A 21810-nucleotide genomic window follows, 5' to 3' on the forward strand; every position below is an offset into this window, starting at 1 on the left:
CCTCCCTCCCTCAGCACCACCAGCTTCTATGAACCGTTCTTCAAATTAACTGTAATCAATGCTCATTTTAGCTGAAATCCAGCACTGCCTGGTTAATGCTGGCGATGTGGGATGTGGAGTGTTTGAATGCTTTGAAAACAATTCTTGCGAGATCCGAGGTTTACACGAGATCTGCATGACATTCCTGCACAACGCTGGAAAATTTGATGCCCAGGTAACAGTGAAATGTCCTACCTATCTGCTTGCTTCCAATATACACGTGGCATGTATTTTAGTTCTTCAACACATCTTTGGGAAAAAAGTTACCATTATGGAACAAATCCACTTTTGCACACGACCAGCTTCAATAAGAATTTTTCTGTTGAAGGGCGCAGAATCAAGACCCCAGAACAGTAACAGAGCAGTGGTGTGCAACCTGTACCAGGAGACAGGCTGTCTGTAGCTACAGCTCTCTGTGATCACTTCCTCCTCAGAAAGTCAGAACACTAACGTAGCTGAACATGGTTTTCAGAAACACTAAGCGCTTTAAGCTTCTACACCATGTTTGTTCAAAGCTGATTCTGAAGTGCAACTTGGGCACCCAGTTCATCTAGACATATCAAAATATTTTCCACTGTGCAGTTATTAAAGCTGGTTCTCAAGATTTGCAGACAACCAGTACAAGCAGCCTCCTAAAGCTGCTGTATTCAAATAAGTCTTTGGTTCAAGCGCTGCCGTTAAAATACATTACTTACATGGTATGCGGTATTAAGTTTGTCTCCTTCATTTTCTCCCCAGACCATTTATGCATCATTGAGACATCCTGTTATTATGTCTTGTAAACCTACTCTCCCATTTCAGTGTGGAGGGAAGAGAACATTACGACGGGCCAGCGGCATTTGGCTTGACCGTGCAGTTTACAGTATAACTTGACTAAAAGCACCAGCCTCATGGCACTGTTAAAAGCATGGTATAAAGTAGAGCTGTCTTCAGGATTCGGCCTGTTCCATGAGGGATGGTGGGACCACCCAGTAGGAAACACTTTAGAAGCGCTGGAGTTTCAGGCTCAAATTCTCAAGGACATACAAGGGGTCTGGCTAGCCATTAAAATGGGAATTTCTTCTGTGGGTACCTGAAAACCTTCAACTTAATTTCTACGTGGCTTCCAGAAAACACTAATTTATTTTTGCACAATATTCTGTCAGTGAATAAAGTTGACCAAAGAAGTAAGCCTTGATGGAAGGGGAGGGAAATGTGCGCACGAAGGCTGAGCGTAGCCATTGATGCCTGCTCCCCAGATATTGCCAATCAAATACAGCTGATTTCACATCCAGGCTGTCTCCATTGCAGTGCAGGAGTATTAAGCCCCTGGAGCTTTATTTAATAGAGGTGACTTTAGCCTTTGCTATGACATGGCTTTTCATGGTTCATCCCTGTATTATCTACAGTTATTTCGGGCTGCATTAAATGACAAGACTAACATTGGCCATTTTCTGTTCTCTGCTTTCTGCTCTCCTTCCCTCTCTCTGAAACCTAAGAATTGATGTCAGGTTTGGTTTGCATAAGAATTTTCTTTTTTATCCTTACTTGCCTAATGTGCTGTGCATGTTTGTTACTGAAGGGAAGGACAAGTAAGTGCCTTTGGTATAGGGAATAGAAGGGGATGATGACTGAAGCAATTCTTTGATCAGCAAGAAACACTTCTGGCTTGAAACAATTTGGGGACAAAATTGGCTTGCAGGTCTGGGTGAATCTTAGTTAATGTCAGTGGAGCTGTGCCAGTGTACTCTTTGGATAAAGGTTAACAAGAATTTGGTCTTCATGAAGCACTTGTGTAAAATAATCTGAAGCTAATGAAGAGATGGAGGCAGTGCAGGACGCTTCCACACACCTATTGCTCAGCAAAGTAAAGGGAGTCAGAGCAGAGCTGTCAGACTGCAACACGCACTGTGTATGGCAGCTATAGTATCAGATAGCAAAGAGAGAAAAGGAAGGGATGGTTTTGATGCCCACTAAGCAATTGAATGGAGGAATCGCAAACAGTGGTTAAAGAGATGCTGCTAAAGCAGCTTTCCTGCAACTTACTTTTTTAGTTTCTTGATTTGATTTTTTTTTTTAATCTCACTTAGAATTTCTTGTTGCAAACAGACATTGAGACACTGTAGGATTATTATTAGCGCTGATTTGAGTCCCTCTCTGGGGAGGTGGTAGTAGAGAAAATACTGACAGATGGGGAATGGGTCAGGTGCATATAGACAGTGCATACATGTCTATGAGTTTGCAAACTAATTTCAAAATTTAAAAAACCTAATTTGCAGTTACTGAATGGGTATCTGCTTGTGGTCCTGGGGACCTCAGCCATGGCAGGATGCCCTCTCCTTTGTGTGAACCTGCTGTGCTGAAACCCCAGAAGCGAACAAAGCCAGTAACTCAAGCATTGAATTATTTCAAGGTGCTTACTTTTGCCCTTTCCCTTGTTGGGCATTCAGCTGTTGGGGTAGAGGAAATATACCAGTGAGGAAGCCCTGTGTGTTCAGCTCCACTGGAATAGCAAGGCCAGGTACCTTGGCATAATCTTTAAGGGCAGAGAAACAAGGAGAAGAGGGGGAAAAAGCCATTAAGTGGTACCCTTAGCAATCTAATAACCCTTGATGTTGCGCTACAGAGGAGCAGCTAGCTGGGCATAAATCAGCTGCTGTGCTTAATGGACAAAAATACAGACCTACTCCATTTCTTTTCTTCTCAGGGAAAATCCTTCATTAAAGACGCTCTGAAGTGTAAGGCTCATGCCTTGAGACATAAATTCAGCTGCATCAGCCGTAAGTGCCCTGCCATTAAAGAGATGGTGTTCCAGTTACAGCGGGAGTGCTACCTGAAGCATGACCTCTGCTCTGCTGCCAAGGAGAACGTTCAGGTCATTGTGGAGATGATTCACTTCAAAGACCTGCTGCAGCATGAGTAAGTGCCTCCATGCTAGTGCAGTCAGAGGCGTGGGAGCTCCTTCCAGGAGCACGATGGTGCCAATGGGCTGTGCATCTGCCCACGAGCTGTTTCACCTCCTTCTGGCCTTATGCACGTCTTGTTTTCCCATGTACAAGACCAAGGTAATGCTTCCTTCGCAGGGGCCCTTGAAGACTGGTTTGTTTACGAAGGGCTACATGTGACTGTGGACGGGAATGAAATGGGTTGAAGTTGGATCTGGCTGTCTCTTTGGTCCTTTAGCAAATACAATGTCAGTGTCTGCTGTTTCCAGAGGCATCTCACAATGTCTGTGTGTTTTCTGAGCTCAAAGGCACCGTTCCTGACCCCAGTATCTTGTTAAAGATGACAGCTAGAGAAGAAGGGGGAAGAAAGTCTGTGCAAAGTTGTCAGTAAGATGATAATTTCTTCTTTAAATACATACTTGCAAATGTCTTGTAGTTAATTGTCCCTGAAAGAGCTGCAGTCCCCCAGGTAATCTCCCATTCATCCTATTCCTTATTAATCTCAGATGCTTTTTAATAAAACATGGAGGAGTACAAAATGAAGGCACAAGTCAGATTTTGAGGAGTTCACCCCTCTGGCTGGGAACACAGCTGCCCTCTGAGGAATGGCAGGCACAAATCCTATTTGGAATTGATCAAAGCTGCTACATGACAGCAACAAACCAGGCACAAGCTGTTTGTACCAACTCTTTATGCACAGACGCAAAAATTGGAGCCTGTTTTTCTTGCAGGTGAACATCTCGCTCCCAAACAAGAGGGCTGAGCCACGGCCTGGCAGCAGGCTTACCTTAGAGCATCTTCCTACCACCCCTCTATGCCTTCTTATCCCTAGCGGATATCAGCACAGAAACCCCAAATCACAGCGATCATGACAGATACTTTTTTTTTTTCCCCCAGAATAATTTCTTCTGGACTTCTAGCCTTGCATTTTCGTCAGTCTCCAAAGGAGCTGTGCCCCAATTCCCTTACTTTCTGTTGAAAACGACCCCCCTAATACTTAAACTGCAGTTGCAGAGGGATGCTTTGATGCCAGTTTACTCTCAAATGCAGAATTGTTTGCTGTGGTTTGTACGAGCTGAACGTGGTGGCCTGAGAGCAAGGCCCTTTCCATGGACGTTCCTGAGGCTGGGATGAAAGGCATGGCTGGTGGCAGATCTTGGCCTTGGCAGGGCTTCTGGCTGTGCCCAGGGCGAAGGGCAGCATCCTCCTGCCTGGGGGAGAGGGGAATCGGGGCTCTGTCCCGCACAGCAGCACCGCTCTGTGGGCACTGCTTAGGCTGTGTTAGTAGGCTATAAATTGGGTACTTGGTACCAGTTAACCCCCCATCATTTGGAGATGAGAAGAACTATGAAAGTCAAAGGCCTGTCCAAAGAGAAGTAAGTTCTCTTGTTTTACAAACAGGCTAAAGCAGAAATGCTCAAAGGCAGCTGCTTATTTCTGGGGAGCTTGACTGGGGGGTTCTCTGAGAAGAGATGGACCCTCCCCCTCAACACCTATAATTTGCACGATCTCATTTAAAGCTTCCTACACTTCATTTTCAGCATCTCATGGAGCTGGAGCTTAGCTTTCCTATGCAGGACTCCCCAAATAGAAGCCAGCCAGCCTCCTCCCCTCCCCTAAATTTAGAGGCCATCCCTGAAGCTTTTGAACTAAGGAACTTGTTCAAGATCAATAGGCAAGTGTGGCGGAGCTGGAAATAAAATCACGTCTGCTGACTTGCAGCCTTGTGCTCAGTTCAGGTGCTATGGTCAGGCCAGCTGAAATGCAGAAAGTGAAACAGTGAAGGAGAAATGGGCCAGTGTTAATCCGCAGGGCTCTGGCAGACTCTGAATACCTGAAATATTTGGAAGCTGAGCCACTTTTTAGTCATACCAGCAACGTTTTTCTTACAAAGACTTTTGTAAAGGTTATGCCCAATTTCAACAACTGATTTATCTTTTTTTTTTTTTTCTCCCCCTCCTTCTGCTGGATCACTTTGTATGTGATGTGCTCAGTTCTCTCTCATCTTCTATTTCACATTTAAAACAAAAACTAAGAGCAGAGAAGCAAGTGGCTGTTCTCAGACTTGTTCTCTGACTATTTTATTCTGACTGTTTTCTCCCGATGAGTGTTGAGGAACGCGATCGGGGCGGTGAAGTCTCCTCCTGAGTCAGCTGTGGTGGGGTGGGGGGTCAGGCCTATTTGCTATGGTGGAGGTGGTGACAGGCCCTGGCAGATCGGTCACTGCTGCATTCCAAGTAATTTTTTTTAAACGGCAGAAACAATCCAAACATGGGAAATATTTTTGAGACAGGGGAATAGGTGGCTCTCCAAGATTAGTCATTCAAAATGAGTTTAAGCAGTTGGGCAAAGTAGAATCAGGGTAGTGTCAGACACTGACCATAATCTGTTGGTTTTCCTCGTCTCTTCTGAGTTAGTTCATGGGAAGAGACTTAGGCTTGTCCACAGCCACCAGAGCTGGTGGATGGTGTGCCCAGATGGTGCACCCCCACCACCCCATACAACCACAACTGCTGACCCCAGGCAATTCTCCACTTGCACTGTGGATGGTTCCTACCGTGGAAGACTTTTAAGCACGTCCTTCTGGGCCTGCTAGCAGCTGAGCGGTTGTGTCAATAGACAACATCAATATTGACCCACAAAACTTGTGACCGTAACTATTTTAAAATCGCTGCACTCGGTGACCCGTGGCTGAGGAAGCCAAAGTGCCTGTGCTCGGGCTGTGCTGTGCTGCGGAGGCACAGAAGGATGGGTGGGAAGCAGAAATGGGGTTTGGCCATGGCTCGTTTGGAGTCTTTGTTTGGCTGGGAAAAGGTATATACTGAAAGCCGTACTCAACTCTGTAAAGAAATGAAGAAAAAAAAACTTGGTGTGGAAAGAAACAGTTTCACCAAAGTGGATTTCTATGTGTCTGAGCTCTGTGCAGTTGGATCCTGAATCCAGATAGGATCTTGCTTGTGGTGGAGATCAACACCTGGTGCTTCAGGGAAAGCTAAAGATGATGAGAAGAGCCAGAGAACCTCTAGTTAAATATCTGTTGCTGTTCGCAGAGGGGAGGAAATGCCTCCCTCTCGCAGAGACTAGTCTGTGTATGCTCTGTACCAGCCGTTTACCTGGAGATAGCAAGCTGTTTGATGAAGTTGATGGCTCTGGACGTGAGCAGGTTTCCTTTGCCGCATATCCTGACTAATAAAGATGAAGGGGCATGGAAAGAGATAGAGGCAGAAGGTGTAAGATAGCAGTTCTTCCATTTGACAGCCCCATTTGCCAAGCGTGTAGACCTCATATATTCCTCTGGTGGACATTATAGTTCTCCCAGAGCATCTCCGGTGGGGGAACAATCAAGGCAGATCCAGCACTTGAGTGAAGCTTCGTTTGACAGGATGCCATCACGTGCATTTCTTATGGTGATACAGCCGATTAGAATATACTATATTGCATAATACACATAAGGTGCAGAATGGCTCTACAAGGCTGCCGAGTCAGTGGGCAGCAGGGCGCTGACACTACTGAACTGTGCTGTGCACAAGGGAGGGTAAGGCGGAGAGGCCATTACACTTGTTTACTGATAGATAACCCTTGTATATTTTTTGACTCTCCTCTCACTGTTTCCTTTACCTCTAGGCCGTATGTTGACCTCGTGAATATCCTGCTCACCTGTGGCGAGGAGGTGAAAAAGGCAATAACAAGAAGCGTCCAGGCCCAGTGCGAACAGAACTGGGGAAGTCTCTGCTCCATCCTAAGCTTCTGCACCTCGGCTGTGCATGGTGATGCCATCCTGGGTCCTGAGAAGAAGCCAGGTGAAGCCAGCAAAGCTGCTGCTGGCCGCGGGGACATACTGGCCCACTCCGACTCTGAACACAGGGAGAGCTCACGAGCATCTAAGGGAGAGAGAGGTACTAAGGGCCACTTGAACGCCCATGCCCGGGTGAAAGCTGGGGGCCACGGTCCCAGAGGGGCACATGGGATCATGGACCGGGCAGATGAACTGTCCGACTTCTCTGACATCCGGAGGTGAAAAAAGGCACCAACTCCCCGTTCCCCCCATCCTCCCCCTCCACTGGAAATCTCCTCCGTTGAGTCCCATCTTCCCATCTATGGACATTCCAAAGCATTTCCCATTCAGAGGTCAAGCACAGGGCATTGCAAGATATATATGGACCTCAGCAACAGTGTATATAGTAGCAAAGGGAGAGCAGTGGCAATGGGTTATTGATCCGGCAAACTCAACACTTGAGCAGCCACCAAACGTGGCAAAATGTCTCTGACTAAATTCTTTTCCCCTTTTTTATGAAAAGGACATCAGCTGAAATCTAGGATCTTGTTTGGGGGTTGTTGGGTTGTTTTGGGGGGTTGTTTTTTTTCTTGGTCCCCTTGGCTGGGGAGAAGGTTCCAAGAGGGCTTTGCCAGATTGCATGTGGCTGTGTGGCTTAGCACCTCTGAAGGTTTAGGGCGCAGCCTTACAGCAGATGGCTGAATTCCAGGGGGATTTGGTTTCTGCCTGTGGCTGAGAACGCAAGAGCTCAAGGCTGTCTATGTGACGCTCTCTAATGAAATAGCTACCCTGCCTCTCACACGGGAACCGTGCGGTCTGGAGCTCCACCGCTTTCTCTTAACTAACTTCTGAGCCATTGTTCCCATCTGGGTGATGCTGCCTAGTTTAAGTGCCCCCTGTTTGTTTTTTAACCACTGCATAACTTGACACTTGTTAATCCAGTCACTTCAGCATATCGAAGGCAAGCAGTCAGCTTCCAGACAAGGCAATGTGACTGTTAAGACTTGCACAGTATGGAGGACCCCCAGGAGTATGCTCGTGGACCTCTAAAAACCCTGTGCATATTCTCTGCTTACACCTGCCCACTCAGTGATACAGGTCCTCCACCCTTATGGACAGCCCAAGCTTAAAAGGACGGGTGTAGGCTCAGACAGCGAACGACCCCATATACTTAGTCCTTCTGTAGGGCCGCATTGAAGGCCCATCAGAAATCCGTCTCTCCTTAGCAGTAGCATGGTGTGGCTTGCTGGGATGTGGAGCCCCACTCTAACCTGCCTATCAGCTGTGGTTTATCCAAATGCCAAAGATAAGGAGAGGGGATTGACTTGGGTTTTTTTAATTGTCATGCAGATAATGACCACCAATCTCTGCAGAACGAGTTACTAAAGATGAAGAGTGTCAAGAGCTTATTGCCTCTAAGCAGTTTTAAGTGTGAATGAGGTGTTTGGACACATCTCTCCTACCCCCTATGCAATTGTAATTCTCAGGTTGCAGATCTGCAATCCTATATCCCCAGATATTGTACTGGAAACGGAGGTTACAGCATCTACGGGGACAGAAGGGTGAGCTCTTCAGCTTCCTCTAGAGAAAAAGCAAGTTTTCTTAGAAAGTGGGAATCACACCAGGAATTTGAGCCTTCTCATTTAGAAAGTTTGGGAGGAAAGCTGTGGGGGCAGGAAGGCAGTTCAGTAGAGACAGAACGTACCCAGTGAACTAACGTACGTCTTGTCGCATGGTGGGAAGGAGCTGTATAAACAGTAGAGGGTGTTGGAATTTGGCTACAATTTCCAACTCAGATTTTAGTTACTGCTAAGTGAACACAGCTTCTAATAGCTATATTCAGGGTTTAATGCATGTATCCACCCGCAGAAGTTATAGGCATTGCTTTTAATAGAAGCCACGTAGGAAGCAAGAGAGGACCATTAAGTTGAAAAGGTGTGTCTCTCTGATCACCAGGTCTTTGTTTAAAGACATGACCTTGATCCTGCCTGATTTTAGCTAAGTTCTGTGACAAAACTTTCATTCGACTTAATTGGGAAGAGGTGGGATCAGGCCAGGTACTGTAGTGGCAAAGACCATGCTGACCTGAGGAGCGGAGCTCCTGGCAGTGAGAGTTCCAGCTGCCCCGTTGGGTTGTAGTACAGCTCTCCCACGGATGGGGCACCCAGGCTGTCCCATGGAGGAGCTTCCCAAGGTTGGTTCGGGCCTGCCTCTGATGACCAACTCCTCCGCTCCAAAAACTAAGTGGCTGCTGGTGGTACCATAAGGAGGTTTCTAGCGTGCCTCCATGGGTTTCCTGTGAGCGTCCTCTCCCCCTTGGTGGCATATAGCCACCATGAAGAACAAGCTCAAACCAAAAAGACAATCCAAGTGTTTTAGCAAAAAAAAAAAAAAGAAAACACACGCAAAACAGAAACAACAACTCAGTACCAACATAATGTTCTTGCATTGAACTAAATAAGATCCCTCTCTCATTAGAGGTCTGATTCATCAAAGGGAACCAAACATATAGATTTACATCCTTGAATGTCTCAGTCAACATATCACCTCAGCATGCATACAGTTTTATTTGTATTCATTCGTTCTGTGGGGATAACTGTATATGCCCCTTGTTTAGTCAATGAAAATTGGGGGGGGGTAGAGCAAGCTGTGGGTGGGAGGGATTTTTGTATAAGGCATAACTTTTTTTCCTCTGTGTGTGAAGATTTTATGTGTTCATCTACTGATTCCACATATGCTATTATTGTAAATATTTAACATTTCTATTTATTATAGTGTCTCCATTTAAAAAAGAACACTGCTGGCTATGATAATTTAAATGTACGTTACGACCTGTGTTGTATATATTCATGCCACTAGTATGGTTTTTTTATGTTTAAAGCTGCGTAAATATAGTTTTATACAGTTCCATAATGTTATTGACAGCATAAATCATTTATTTATTGTTAAACCTTCTTTCATATCTAACAAATAGGGTGCGTTTTACCTGAGATTATTTTATTGTGACATCTACATAGCCTTAATTCTTTATAAAAAAGAAAAAAAAAGTCCATTTAGATACTGTATGATGCTTCAATTAACATTCCTTATGAACTTGCTGTTCATGAAGGAGGTTTAGCTTAAAAGCCAAGGTATGAATGTTTCCTTTACGCTTTGCATCTGGAATGAGCCTTGTTCTGGAATGAAAATACTGGGAGAAGCAAAATGCCTACTGGAAAAAGGTAGCAGTAAACCCTGGAAAATGCTGTCCTAACTTAAAGTGCTGAACTGAAAGGAAAAAAAGAAAAGGGAAAAAAAAAAAAAGACAAACTGTCCTTAATTCCAAATCTCTGGGAGAAAAACATACTAGGTTTATCTCGTGTAGAATTTGCAGCCAAATAAGCTTGTAAAAAAGAAAATGCATATGGCTTTAGACAAAGCTCTGTACCTTTCACACTATTATTTTCCTTAAACACTAATAAATGTTTTGAGTAAGTCTGTGGCTGGGTTTGTCTAGCTGGAATTTCAGCTGCTGCAATAAGGGGTAAGAAAAGCCCTCTGAAGCAGGGCCAGCAGCTTCAGCCGAGGGGGGCAGAGGTAATCGGTCTGCTCGTCCCTTGTGCCAGCCTGGCAGCGGCAGAGGTGCCCTGGCCGGGGTAGGACGCGGGGACAGAGCCAACCCTTCCTCTCCGTATACCGGGGAGAGCCAGCGCAGGGGCAGAGACCTCGTCACTGGTGTGTCATTCCCCCGGGGGAGGGAGAATCGTTGGCTGCTTAGCTGGGACCTGGCAGCTTGGTTTGAGGGCAGAAAGGGAGACACAGAACAAACTAGAGGATGAACAACACAGGGAGCAGAAGCTCCTGTCCTTCCCAGGCTCAGACAAAGCCTCTGTTAATTTTGGGAGGTTTTTTCCTTAGCAGGATCTGGGGATTGGGTTCACTGCAGCGTGTCGGAGCTACCTCATCTGCTTTAAATTAGTCTGTATTCAGGTTAGGAAAGGAGTAAGGGGATGCAGGTGCTTATGGGTTTCCTCTTCTCGCTGCCCTGATGATCTTGGTTTAGAAAATTCCCTTGGGGAGATGGCAGTGGCACCATGCTGTGCTCAACCAGGTTGGCTATAGGTGCAACTCGGCATCCCATAAGGGCTGGGACAGGGGATCTTGGCTGAGCACAGCACTCGCCTGTGGGCAAGGTGTCAGCAGCCCCCAGCATGGGGGCAAAGCCCTAAGCACTGGATTTTAGCCAGACCCATTAACAAATACAACAGCAACACTTTCTAAAAGCTGAAATAGCTGACAAGACTTGTCCTGCATGTATAAAAAACCCAGTCAGGTCATGTAATATCAAGAGTTATCCCTTCAAGGTTTTACCTTAAAAACAGAGGACATCCATTTGGCTCTCCACTGTCCACTATTAAATAATCTATCAATAAGTACCAGCCAGTCGCTCTGTACAGGGATGTAACAGGCACGTACAGTAGCTGTAATTCTCTCTTGGATCACTCCATCACCATCCCAGCAATGATGAGGTATCAAAATCTTAAATGCTTACGGGAATTGCAGCAAAGGAGAAAAGCAAAATCCTAAGATTTACAAAAAGCAAGCTGCAGAAACAGTACTTTGTGTTGTCTCCGAAGTCATTTTCATACAGTGTTGGGGTGTAGGCAGCAAGGGGATGGGGAAATTATGAGAAAGCACCTCAGAACATAAAATGGATTTTTTTTTAAGGCTGCTTGCATGAAAAAGCACATTTTTAACACTCCTTCTGTGGGGTTTAAAAATAACTAATCCAGTTGAAGCCTTTGGATGAGATGGGCTTCACAAGCCTAAATGTGATTTGCGGCAATCTAGGACCTGTAGCGTTTCTTTTCCTTTAGGTGCAACAGCTCTGTATAATCCTGCCATGGACTGTCATCAAACACCAACAGGAAAGTCCATTTTGCCAGCAGAGATGTGACAGTTTGGTGGGATGTGATCTCAGACCAATCTGCAGTCAGGCTACAGCCAAGGAATAGCTTGTGCTGGTGTCGGACCACTCGTTGGCATTAAAGATCCCACTGCATTTTTTTGCAGGAGCTGGTCCACACAGTGGCTGTGACACAGCTAAGGTAACTGCATTCTGCCCTCTACCATCCTCCTTGCAATTTCAATTAGAAAAGTTATTTTTCATCTCCTGATGCGTAAAGTGGTGAGACTGCATTCTGCTCCAAAAAGTGGCTAGACGTCAGTGATGGAGAAGTGAACCTTACCTTCCCTTAGGGCATCACATCTCACAAAATAGCACAGTAAGTAACAGAATGCTGACATTAAAAAGTACAGAAGCACAGAGAGAAAAAGAAGCCCTAAAACAGGCTGCAGAGCAGGGATTCTGCTTTGCACAACTCTGAGAAGTGTATAACTTAAAATATGTTTAATACAAGCATACAAGTCTGCTTCAAGACTGGAGTGATCTTCGTTCAATTTGGTCTCAGTCACTTTACAAGTGAGATAAGGAAAACCAAATCAAGGCAATTCAAATTGCAAATGCACGTCCATACGCAGGTCTCATCCAATTGAACAAATCCCACCAAGATTCATACACGTGGTCCATTTGGATTTATTCTCCTATGGGCTCCCTGTCTAGCCTCCCAAAAGAACAAAATTAATTCCAGATATTGGCTTGCTCAGGCATACCAAAACATTTACAAATGTATGTGGCAATTTACATATGTCAGCCCACGTAGTGAGCTGAGTCAAACCTACTGCCAGTGCTTCTGTGTTCGTCTTTACTGGTTCCTAGGTACTGCCCTTCACTCTCCTCCCTGAGCCCATGCCTGGAGATGCCAGGAGAGCCAAGGCAGCTCCAGAGCAGCTCTCTGCTGCGTCACGCCTGATGAATTCATCGCAGCGATCTTCCCAAGTGAGGGAATAGTTAAAGCTTGCTGGGAAGCCTCTCAGCAGTGCATTTTTAAAGCTATTTCCTGACACCTCACCAGAAACACAAATCCCACTCAGTTTTCACTGCTAGTTATGTTCGTGTTTCCATGCTCTCCTTGCAGACTCTTGCAGGAAAGGCTTCTCTCACACCTGCTAAAGTCAGAAATTGCTGCATGCTTCCCCAGCGACAAACACAGCAGATCTCAAGCCTTGAGCAACTCCGGGCAGCCGGCACCACCCAGACCCGTCACAGTCACCTGCCTTGTGACCAACCGAAATTGAATCATGGCGAGGGGATGCAAGGGGGTGCAGCTGGACCTCCCCGGAGGCAGGAGCTCCACTGATGCCTCACAAGGTCCCTCCCAGTCTGTTCCTGCGGCCCCAGCACTAACAGGTCCTGGCACAGGGTCGGGGCTAAGCATAACCATATAATTAGTGAAATCCTAACAATTTTTGTTTCTGTACATTTTCTTTAGGGAAAAACATCCCAGCCAGTGGAGCATTTCATTTTGAAATCAAAACCTCATGTCTGTCTTGATCAGGAATGTAAAATGGGGACTTGAGGGTTTAAAGACATGACAAATTATGGGAAGCTGCAGGGGCTGAGATTCCTATCTCCGAGGATGCCGACTGTTATAGCCTTGACCTTTTCTGCAAATACCATCCTCCCTTATAAAAATGTGGCTTGGAGTTTATTTAGAAATTCTTTTAAAATAAGAAGAAGCCTTTGGAGAGTCTGCTGTGAGGTTCTCCACATAGATGGGGATATAACTTTTTTTAAGGGTATTCCTCCGCTGCTGGAAAGTAGTGCCCTAGGGGCAGTGCCACTGCAGTGAGCATGCTGGACCACGCTGCCGTGCATCTCGGTGGCTCTGATGACACTGCAGAGATCAGGTCTGACATGTGGTTCCGAACAGGAACCTCAAATAGGGTTGAAATTGAGCCTGGTTCGGCTTACATGGCGCAAGAACAAAATGCCGCCGTGGCACAGACAGCGCCAGCTTCCCTGGTGTCATTGGAAACACAAGCTAATGGAAAGGCTACAGCCAGGCTGCATTTTAACACAGCACAGGATCAGCCCTCCGCTGTCTAAGACATTATGGCACGTAATCCCCTCTATAAACCCCACTTCCATTTCTCAAATTTTCTGCAGTTTGTATCTGCTTTTCTCTATCCCACAATCACACCGGGCTACATTTGTCACCCATGAATAATCCCACTTACATTGCAGAGTCTCTTCCTACCCTGGAGAAAAATGCAGTGGGAGGTGTGGGGAAGCTCAGTGAAAGCTGACAGCCAGGAGAGACTGGGAAAGGCCTACAGAGCGCCTTATTTAGATGTCCTATTTTAAGATAAAATGAAGAGGAACTATGCACATTCAGCACTTTGTTAAACTGACGTGAAATCAAGCCACTACGAAATCAGTTTGCAGAGGGGTGTGGTGCACGTGCTTGAAGCCTTCTTGAAAATATTATTATTTATAATTGCGGTAGCTCCTGGCTGTCAGCAAGTCCCAACCTCAGGGCTACTGATCCACATATCTCAGGAGAGAGGCCTGGCCAAAAAGTTTCCATCTGTAGAAGGAAACATTGTCCTTTGCCTCCACATGCAGAAAATGAAATAGTGTCTACCTGGGTGCTCAGCGTTAACTCACTGCACAAGATGCTTCTGAACAGGATCACAGGAATTACGTGTTTTCCCCTCGGATCACCACCTACACTTGCTGGTCCAAAAGTTAACACTAGCCGATGATGAGTCTGCAGAAGCCCAGCAAAAGCATTTTGGCCTGTACAGAAAGAGGGAGTTAAAGCAGCCAGGATGCCTTGGAGGGGGCAGAGGATGCCCAGGGAAGCTGAAACTGCTCTGCAGCAAGAAAGGGCTCCTGAGGGTCCGGGCAGCCCACGGCGGCAGCCAGCTGACTCTGCAGATTCCTGGAAGAAGAGATGTATGTTGTGGCTATCTGCATTACGTGGACTAGTGAAAGCCGGCCACAGCCGACGATCTAGGACCGGGGAATGAGTCTTGGATAATAATTAAAGGCCCAATCTTGGGTTCACCAAAGCCTCTAGTAAAACATCTTCTTGATAATAGTAGGACATTAGGATTAGGCTCCTGCTGGAGCTGGGAATCACTGAAGCTTTCCTGACTGCATAGGCATATGGAATAGTCATATCAGGAATAGTCTTCACAAAATCAGAAAATAGATGATGCTGAAAAGAATCTGTTCTCAAACATCCCACATTCAGAAATGCCTGGATCTGTGGCACGGGGTTTTTTTGCAGCACGCCCTAAGCACAGACCATTTGCAAACCGTGGAAGAGCAGGCAATCCATAGTGACTTTGAACAGCATCCAGAATTGTAGGAGACGCTTTTAAATATAACAAAGATAAGACTTAAATGCTGCTTTTAAAAACCTGAAATAAAGTTTACTAGGCTTTATGACATTATATACCATACTGCTTGAATTCTGGCCATCCTAGACATAATGGCCTCTCCCTTTCCTTCCGTTGATCACGTAGCACAGCTTTAGTACAGCCTGGAAAAGTGGTCAGGCCCTCTCTTCAAAGGAGAAAAGACCACCTATACCCTCCCAATGAAGACAGTAGCAGGGTGATACCGTTTATTTGAGAAAATACAGCAGTTATTCTAAGCAATGGCTTGGAAGTCAAAAACTTGAAGGGGTGGAGTAAAAAAAAGGACCAGGAGACAGTACTGAGAATATGTGATGATGCCATTTAAGCACATAAACTCATTTAGGAGCTTGCTTGGAACAAGCCGTTCTTACAGTATTGCCAGACTGACCAGAAACAAGAAGAGCATTAAGGTCCAATTGACCAATAAGTTGGTCAAACCCTCTCTCATGAGACTGCCAGCCAAATTTGTAAACATTGAAGGTCAGATAAACATACAAATGTCGCAACTTATTGGATTCACATTCCTCTGGCGATTCACCTATGTTTTCTTCTGTCGGTACTAAGGGTTCGAGGGGATGGCGAGCAGCTAACAGGAGGATCACATTCTCGACCAGCACAAGGCACAGACAGTACAGGGAGGGCAGAGGCTGCAATGGAAAACCTAAACTTCATAGGAAAAAGAAATCCCTGATCCCAAAGCAACACCCATCCTTATCTTCGAAAGAAAACCGCGAGTATTTTCCAAACTTTGCAATTGTCTTGAGGATGAGAAAATGAGCAAACTTAAAATGCTTCAGGGGCCATAAAACCTGCCAAGCCATTATAAACCAGGTACTACCACTGAGGGATTGCTTTGGAGCAACATCATCAGGAAGGGAGGGAATAACCTGAGAGGTGGCTCATCTGCAACAGGCACGGCATGTGCCCAGCAGCCTGAATGCAGCAACCACAGAGCGAGGCTCAGCGTTGCTGGAAGAACGGCTACGTAAAAGGCACACACTAATTTAATTCAGCAGACTCCCCCCAGCCCTCGTCCCTGTGTGGAGACCGCATGAGGTACATTTGTTGTGGTGAGCACGGTCTGTCCTTAGGGCTGTAACCGGCAGAAGCCACACGCTCTCGCAGCAGCTGCAGGATCCAAGGTTGTCCCCTGGCTGTGACTGCAGCGCCGTGGGTGTAGCTGCACCGTGGTACACCCGTAGTAACACTTACGCAACCCTGGCTCTAATACGCTCTGTGACACACACACCCACAAACGCAGCTTACTCCCCCAGCAGAAATACAGCAGGGCCAGTCTCAGGGATCCTCATATGGGACTGGCAACTCTGCAGCCACGTGACACAAGGGCTGGTGCCCCCAGTATGGTATCTGGTATTGGATAAATCAGAAATAATTCTGATTGCAATCTCACAACCCGCCAAAGTCACTGCAAAAGCATAAAGCTGGCTCCCAACGGTGTGCTCCCGCTGGCCAAAACATAAGCATGTTGATGTGGTGCGTCTCAACTGGATGTATGTTACTGAGCAATCTGGTAGCGCACAGAGCCAGTGGGGTCTGTGATACCCACGGCATCAGCTCACAGGTTACAGTAGCAGAGCGTGCAATTAGCTAACATGCTGCTACCGGCAGTAATAGTACAACAGGCCCAAACAGAGACTGCAATACCCTTGTCCTGAGTTCATAAGAAAATGGCAAAAAAGGACCCTGCTCATTGTGGGGGGTGGTTGGACTAGATGACCTTTAAAGGTCCCTTCCAACCCAAACCATTCTGTGATTCTATGACTTAGAGTCCAACCAGATCAGGAGGAAAAGGTGGAGAAGGAAAAATAAAGACATAGAAACATCAGTTCTTACCCATAGGACCATGCTGATTCCCACTCTATACTGTCTGCAAATGGTGCGTATCTGAAGCAAAACCAGACAGAGAGGGAAAAAGAGAGAGAACATACATTAATAGTAATCCCTGCACCTGTCCCAAAGGCTGGCTTTATAAAACAGTCAGTGAGGCACCAATTCCCTGCAAGTCCAGGTTTTCTCTTCCAATTATGACCAAGTGCCGTTAGTTTAATTTCAGTATCTCTATACCTAATATCCAACTGCAACCTGACAGATCTTTTAACAACTGCAACTGTGTCCCTAAGGTATTGAAAAACGAAAGAAAAAGAAGACACACAAGTAAGAAGGCCACCTCTGCTATGTGTGGCCCTGCTGCTAAGCTTGTCCTGCAGTTCAGGAGCTTTCAAGCCCCAAAAAGGTAAGGAATTAGGGTTTATTCCTGTTGCTGAGCTGTATTTATAGGGCCAATAGAAGGAAAGATATCAGAAGAAACGAGGGATGCAAAGCAGGGACTGGATTAGCTGTCTTTAAGTGCTTTGGTCTCTATCAGGTAGGTGGACCTGTCACCAAACCAAAGGCCACAAAGGACAACCCCGCTGCCTCCAGACTCAAGAAACAGTTGCTAAAGCCCATCCATGGTGGAAAAAAGGCTGTTGGAGCATTTGCCAATATCTTCACATATTGGCTATGCGGGAACTGCGCAATCCGCCAGGAGAAGGGTGGGTGGATCAGCCCAACATTAACAAGCCCAGCTGGCTCTGCCTTGCGCCCTTCTCAATAGTTTCCAAAGACAGGGCAACGATTTACCATAAAGAGGCCCTAGGGCACTGACGCGTTATTTTATTTCTGGCTTTGAACTTCAGAAACATCCAGGATTCATGGACGTGTGCCGTCGCTCACACCAGGTGAATTTATCCGGGGTCTCTGTTTCAGCCATACAACCGTTGGAAAGCTTTGGTGCCTGCTTTCCATCTGACAGCAGCACAGCTGAACAAGAGAGATGCAAAACTAATCGTACAGAGAAGGGAGCCAAAAAGGGATTCCAGTAACGTGAAAACCAGAGGGAAATGCCAGAGTCATGCTATCTGCGATCAGTATCTGTGACCCTTCATTTTCCAAGAAGTAGCAATGATAAGGCAGCTCTGTCCAGGTGAAAGATATCAGCAGGGCTAATTGTAGCTGCACAGACTGATTCTCATGGCAATGCTGTTATCTCCCTGGATTCCAGCTCCCAGCGGCTGCTGTCACTGCTCATAATATCCGGCAGCAAGAGAGAGAGAGAAAGGAAGAGAAAGGGGGAGTAAGAAAAGAGAATAAATGAAGAAGAAAGGAACAGAGAGGGAAATAACAAACAGAAGGGAAAGTGTAACAATAGTCAAAAAAGAAAGGGAAGGAACAGAGAAGATATGGAAAGAAGCAAAGGCAAATGGGAGGGAACCCTTAGCTGCACCACAATTTCCTCTTAAAGGAGTTTCAAGACAGTGGAGCTGATGGCAGAAATTGCTCACTGTGGGTGGACGGCAAGAGGCAAACTCAACTCATCCCTTCCCTGAGGAGGTACATCTTCTGCAAGGAGAGACCGGGCAGACGTGGAAGGCACAGAGAGTAAAGAAATTACTCCAGAGACATTACCCCTCTGCTGACTCTGCCGGCTGCTTGCTGTGTGTAGAAGGCTCAAGAAGTTTAAAAAAATGTAATTAAAAAGGGAAGAGTACTACTGATGAGCTGCTAATGAGGCTTAGCCTGTGCACACAGCATAGCACAGAAGGGAGGCTGCTCTGGTCCCTGAAAACTCTGCCCCAAGAGCAAAGGGATGTGCTTGTCCAGCAGGAAGGGAAGGGAAAGCCAAAACACTGATAACTTTGTGTCCACTACCACCACATCCCCTGCTGTTCCTGCACCCTGCTATATCTGCACCCATCCACCAATTTTCTGGTCCCCCCTGCGTGTCCCTTGCAGTGCCCTACTCAATTTCCAGATTTTGGACAGCCCCAGCTTCAAACAGGCATGAGTTCTGGGCAAGCTGCCCCTGCACGGTCCCGAGCTGTGCCCTGCGCACACCGGGAGCCTGCTGTGCACGTGCACGGCCAGCTGGACCTGTCAGACCTGCTGCAGTTGGGCCACATGATGATTACTCTTGTTACTCCTCCTCAGATCCAGGTAAACACATGGTACAAGAGTCCGTGGACCAAGGAGATGACGCTCAAAACAGCCACAGCAAAGGATGAAAGGAGCAGTGAGAAGTGACTTGCTCAAGAGCATGCAGCAGAACAGCAGCAACGTCTAGTGTGAGATGGAAGGAGTCTGTTGCCAAAATACAGGTGTCAGGAGCCAGCTGATATGTGCTAGGTTATCCAAGACATCCACCCAGTGGCCTTCTGGAGCAGCAGTTGAAGGCCAAGTAGGACACCTAAGTTTGCAAAATTGACTACAGGCTTATTCTAAAAGCAGTGCCTGATGCCCCAGGCCAGGCTGTCTCCCCACGCAAGGATTCAGCTCTCTGCGCTGGGGAAACACCTCCAGCCGGTATTTGGAAGCAGTCTCATGTGGCCTCTGAGGAAAAAGGTCCAAGCTCCTCACAACAGCTCTTAGGGACATGTGCTTTAGGAATAAATGTCATGAGGATGAGAATAGAAAATAAGACATCGTACCCAGTCAAAGCCAATGCCATCAACAAAACCAGTGTCAGCCTAAAAGCAGCCTGCAGGGTTATATATAGACAGCCAGTGGGTGCTCTCAGTGTAGATAAACATTAACTTTTTCTTATTAAATTTTATTTTTTCATTTCACCTACATACATTTTGAATTACATTAGAAATAGAATCAGAGTTATACCGTAATTTGTTGAAATCCTTTGCACTATAGCGAAAAATTGCACAAATCATACACGATGACAGCATTTTAAAGGAAGGTCAAACTGCTGAAATAGTGGAAGCCACAGACCACGACCAGAACATGTCGAAAAGCTCAACAAGCTTTTGATGAAAATAACTTTTACTGCAAGTATAATACTGCAAGAAAAAACAATCAGAATTGTTCATTCTGATTTATTCAATCAGTTTGATTGAGGTACTTTATCATTCAAGTGTTAATTAATGACTTGAAAAGCAGGAAAGTTTATTTTCCTCTTCTGGCCATGAAAAAGTATTTCAGAATGCATTCTGCTAGTACTAAAACCTTTAAGACCCTGACCAGGAAAAATACCTCATTTAATTTAACTCACCACTTAAAAATAACCTTAACACATCAGCTTTACATGCTGAACAAGCCTCTATATACTTACTTTGTTTTTCATATGTATTTGATACATTAGACAGTTTCATTTAGACAATAATTCCTTCTCATGATTTCTCTTCTGAATTCACATTTCAATCCTGATAAATTTTAAGATAAATCACAAAAGAAAACCAAGTCTGACCAGAAAAAAAAAGGGGGAAAAAAGAGAAAAACCCAAAAAATGTGCTATGCATCATTTTCTTATGTAATAAAGTCTCCTCCTGAGAATCTAAATAAATGTATGGTAAGTTGTGTAACTGTGTAAGTAAATGTGTACAGGTATGGCAAAAACCAGATCACATGTAGTGCAAGGGTTGTATTTAGGGCTCTGACCTACATTCTCTGGTCAACCACAGCAGACCAGTTTAAGATGCCCAAAGGATTTTGCTGTGGCTTTCTGACGGTCACCACTCCTGGAGCAAAACCCACATCATGGGACACACACCTCCATTTTGGGAGTTCCAGAGAGGAGTTTGTTACATCAGCTCAAGCCATTGACAAAGGTCAGTTTGCCCCCCAGAAAACAAGCTATCAGGCTGGAGAACTGGAAGTGCAGCTCGTCCTGTCCCACAAGAACACAAGACGGGGAACTGGGAGCAGTAATATCTTAAACTGCTGCCACTAGATTCACCGGCGCACATTAGCCAGAAAGTCTGACTGCAAACAGTCCCAACAGTGTGAAACAGGATTTCTGCAAGAAAATAACTACAACCTACATCAGTGCAGGGCAGGACTGGGATTCATGTCATGAACATCTTGATTTAAAGCGTAATAATGTCAGTGGTCTTAATCACTCAGCTATGTACCAGCCCACCATGCTCAAGCCAAAGCTGCCCTTCTCCTCCTGTGCATGACATAGAAAAAGGCACAGCAATATGGCATAGGCAGATAAGGAATTTCCACCCATATTGCCCTGACACCCCCATATCTGCAGAGCAGGCAGGAGATGGAGGGATCGCCAGTTAGTCGGTTTTCCCTGGGCAGGAAGAGTCGGTGCAGGTTAGATGCAACCCACAGCCCACCCCAGCACTGTCAGGGCTCGCCAGCCCTCCTTCACCCTGCCCCACCAGGTCCCCCCATGCTGCCAGCAGCTCCTGCACCCGCTCACAGCCATAAGCACAGACTTTGCAGGGAAGGCCCTGTCCTCCGGCAACAATGCCTACTGCACACACCGGCTCCGAGACCCAGCGGCTCTCGCAGAGACGCATTTCCCTATTCTGCAGCACCATCTTGCAGCAAGAGGGAGGAAAGCACCTTTCACAGACAGCAGCACTGAGAGGTGAACCTGAAGGACCCGGCAGTCTGGACTGCAGTTGCAACCAGGAGCAAAACAGACAACAGATGCAAGATTTTGATTAGGGATGGAGAGTTATGGTCTCTAGCATCCCAGACAAACCCCAGCATCAGCGCTGGGGTTCAACTGAACTTGGGAATAGTTTGCAGGATTCAGTATTTTATTGTTAAACTCTTCTGCCCTAACAGCCCCTTTTCTGCCTACCTCTCTTGCTGGTGGCTGCTTTTGATCCAACTAAAACCAAGATATTTGCTAAATTCTCTGCTTGAACCTCCACATGAGCATTGCTCCCAGCACAGCCCTCCAGCAGCCACCAACCTGCCCTGTACCGACACAGCCACATCCACGACGGGAAG

The 21810-nt window shown here is 46.1% G+C and overlaps 2 protein-coding genes across 2 annotated transcripts in view; one reads left to right on the plus strand and one right to left on the minus strand.

The window, feature by feature from the left end:
- BNIP1 (BCL2/adenovirus E1B 19kDa interacting protein 1) overlaps window positions 1–21810 on the minus strand; it is a 178551-nt gene that overhangs the window by 108792 nt on the left and 47949 nt on the right. The gene's annotated exons all lie outside the window — the stretch shown is intronic.
- Window positions 59–9142, plus strand: STC2 (stanniocalcin 2). Its single transcript, XM_009318475.1, has 3 exons — window positions 59–214; window positions 2726–2937; window positions 6588–9142. The coding sequence occupies exons 1-3, from the start codon at window positions 59–61 to the stop codon at window positions 6979–6981; spliced, it is 762 nt and encodes a 253-aa protein (XP_009316750.1). The 3' UTR covers window positions 6982–9142.

This window comes from Pygoscelis adeliae, unplaced genomic scaffold (genome assembly GCF_000699105.1).
Source record: "Pygoscelis adeliae isolate BGI_AS28 unplaced genomic scaffold, ASM69910v1 Scaffold42, whole genome shotgun sequence".
Taxonomy (NCBI): domain Eukaryota; kingdom Metazoa; phylum Chordata; class Aves; order Sphenisciformes; family Spheniscidae; genus Pygoscelis; species Pygoscelis adeliae.

What these genes read in the sequence shown, in the direction of transcription:
- STC2 (XM_009318475.1), top strand. Translation starts at nt 59, where the DNA reads ATGCTCATTTTAGCTGAAATCCAGCACTGCCTGGTTAATGCTGGCGAT. An exon ending in CTGGAAAATTTGATGCCCAG is followed by an intron (nt 215 to 2,725) that starts GTAACAGTGAAA and finishes TTTTCTTCTCAG; the next exon opens with GGAAAATCCTTCATTAAAGA. An exon ending in AAAGACCTGCTGCAGCATGA is followed by an intron (nt 2,938 to 6,587) that starts GTAAGTGCCTCC and finishes CTTTACCTCTAG; the next exon opens with GCCGTATGTTGACCTCGTGA.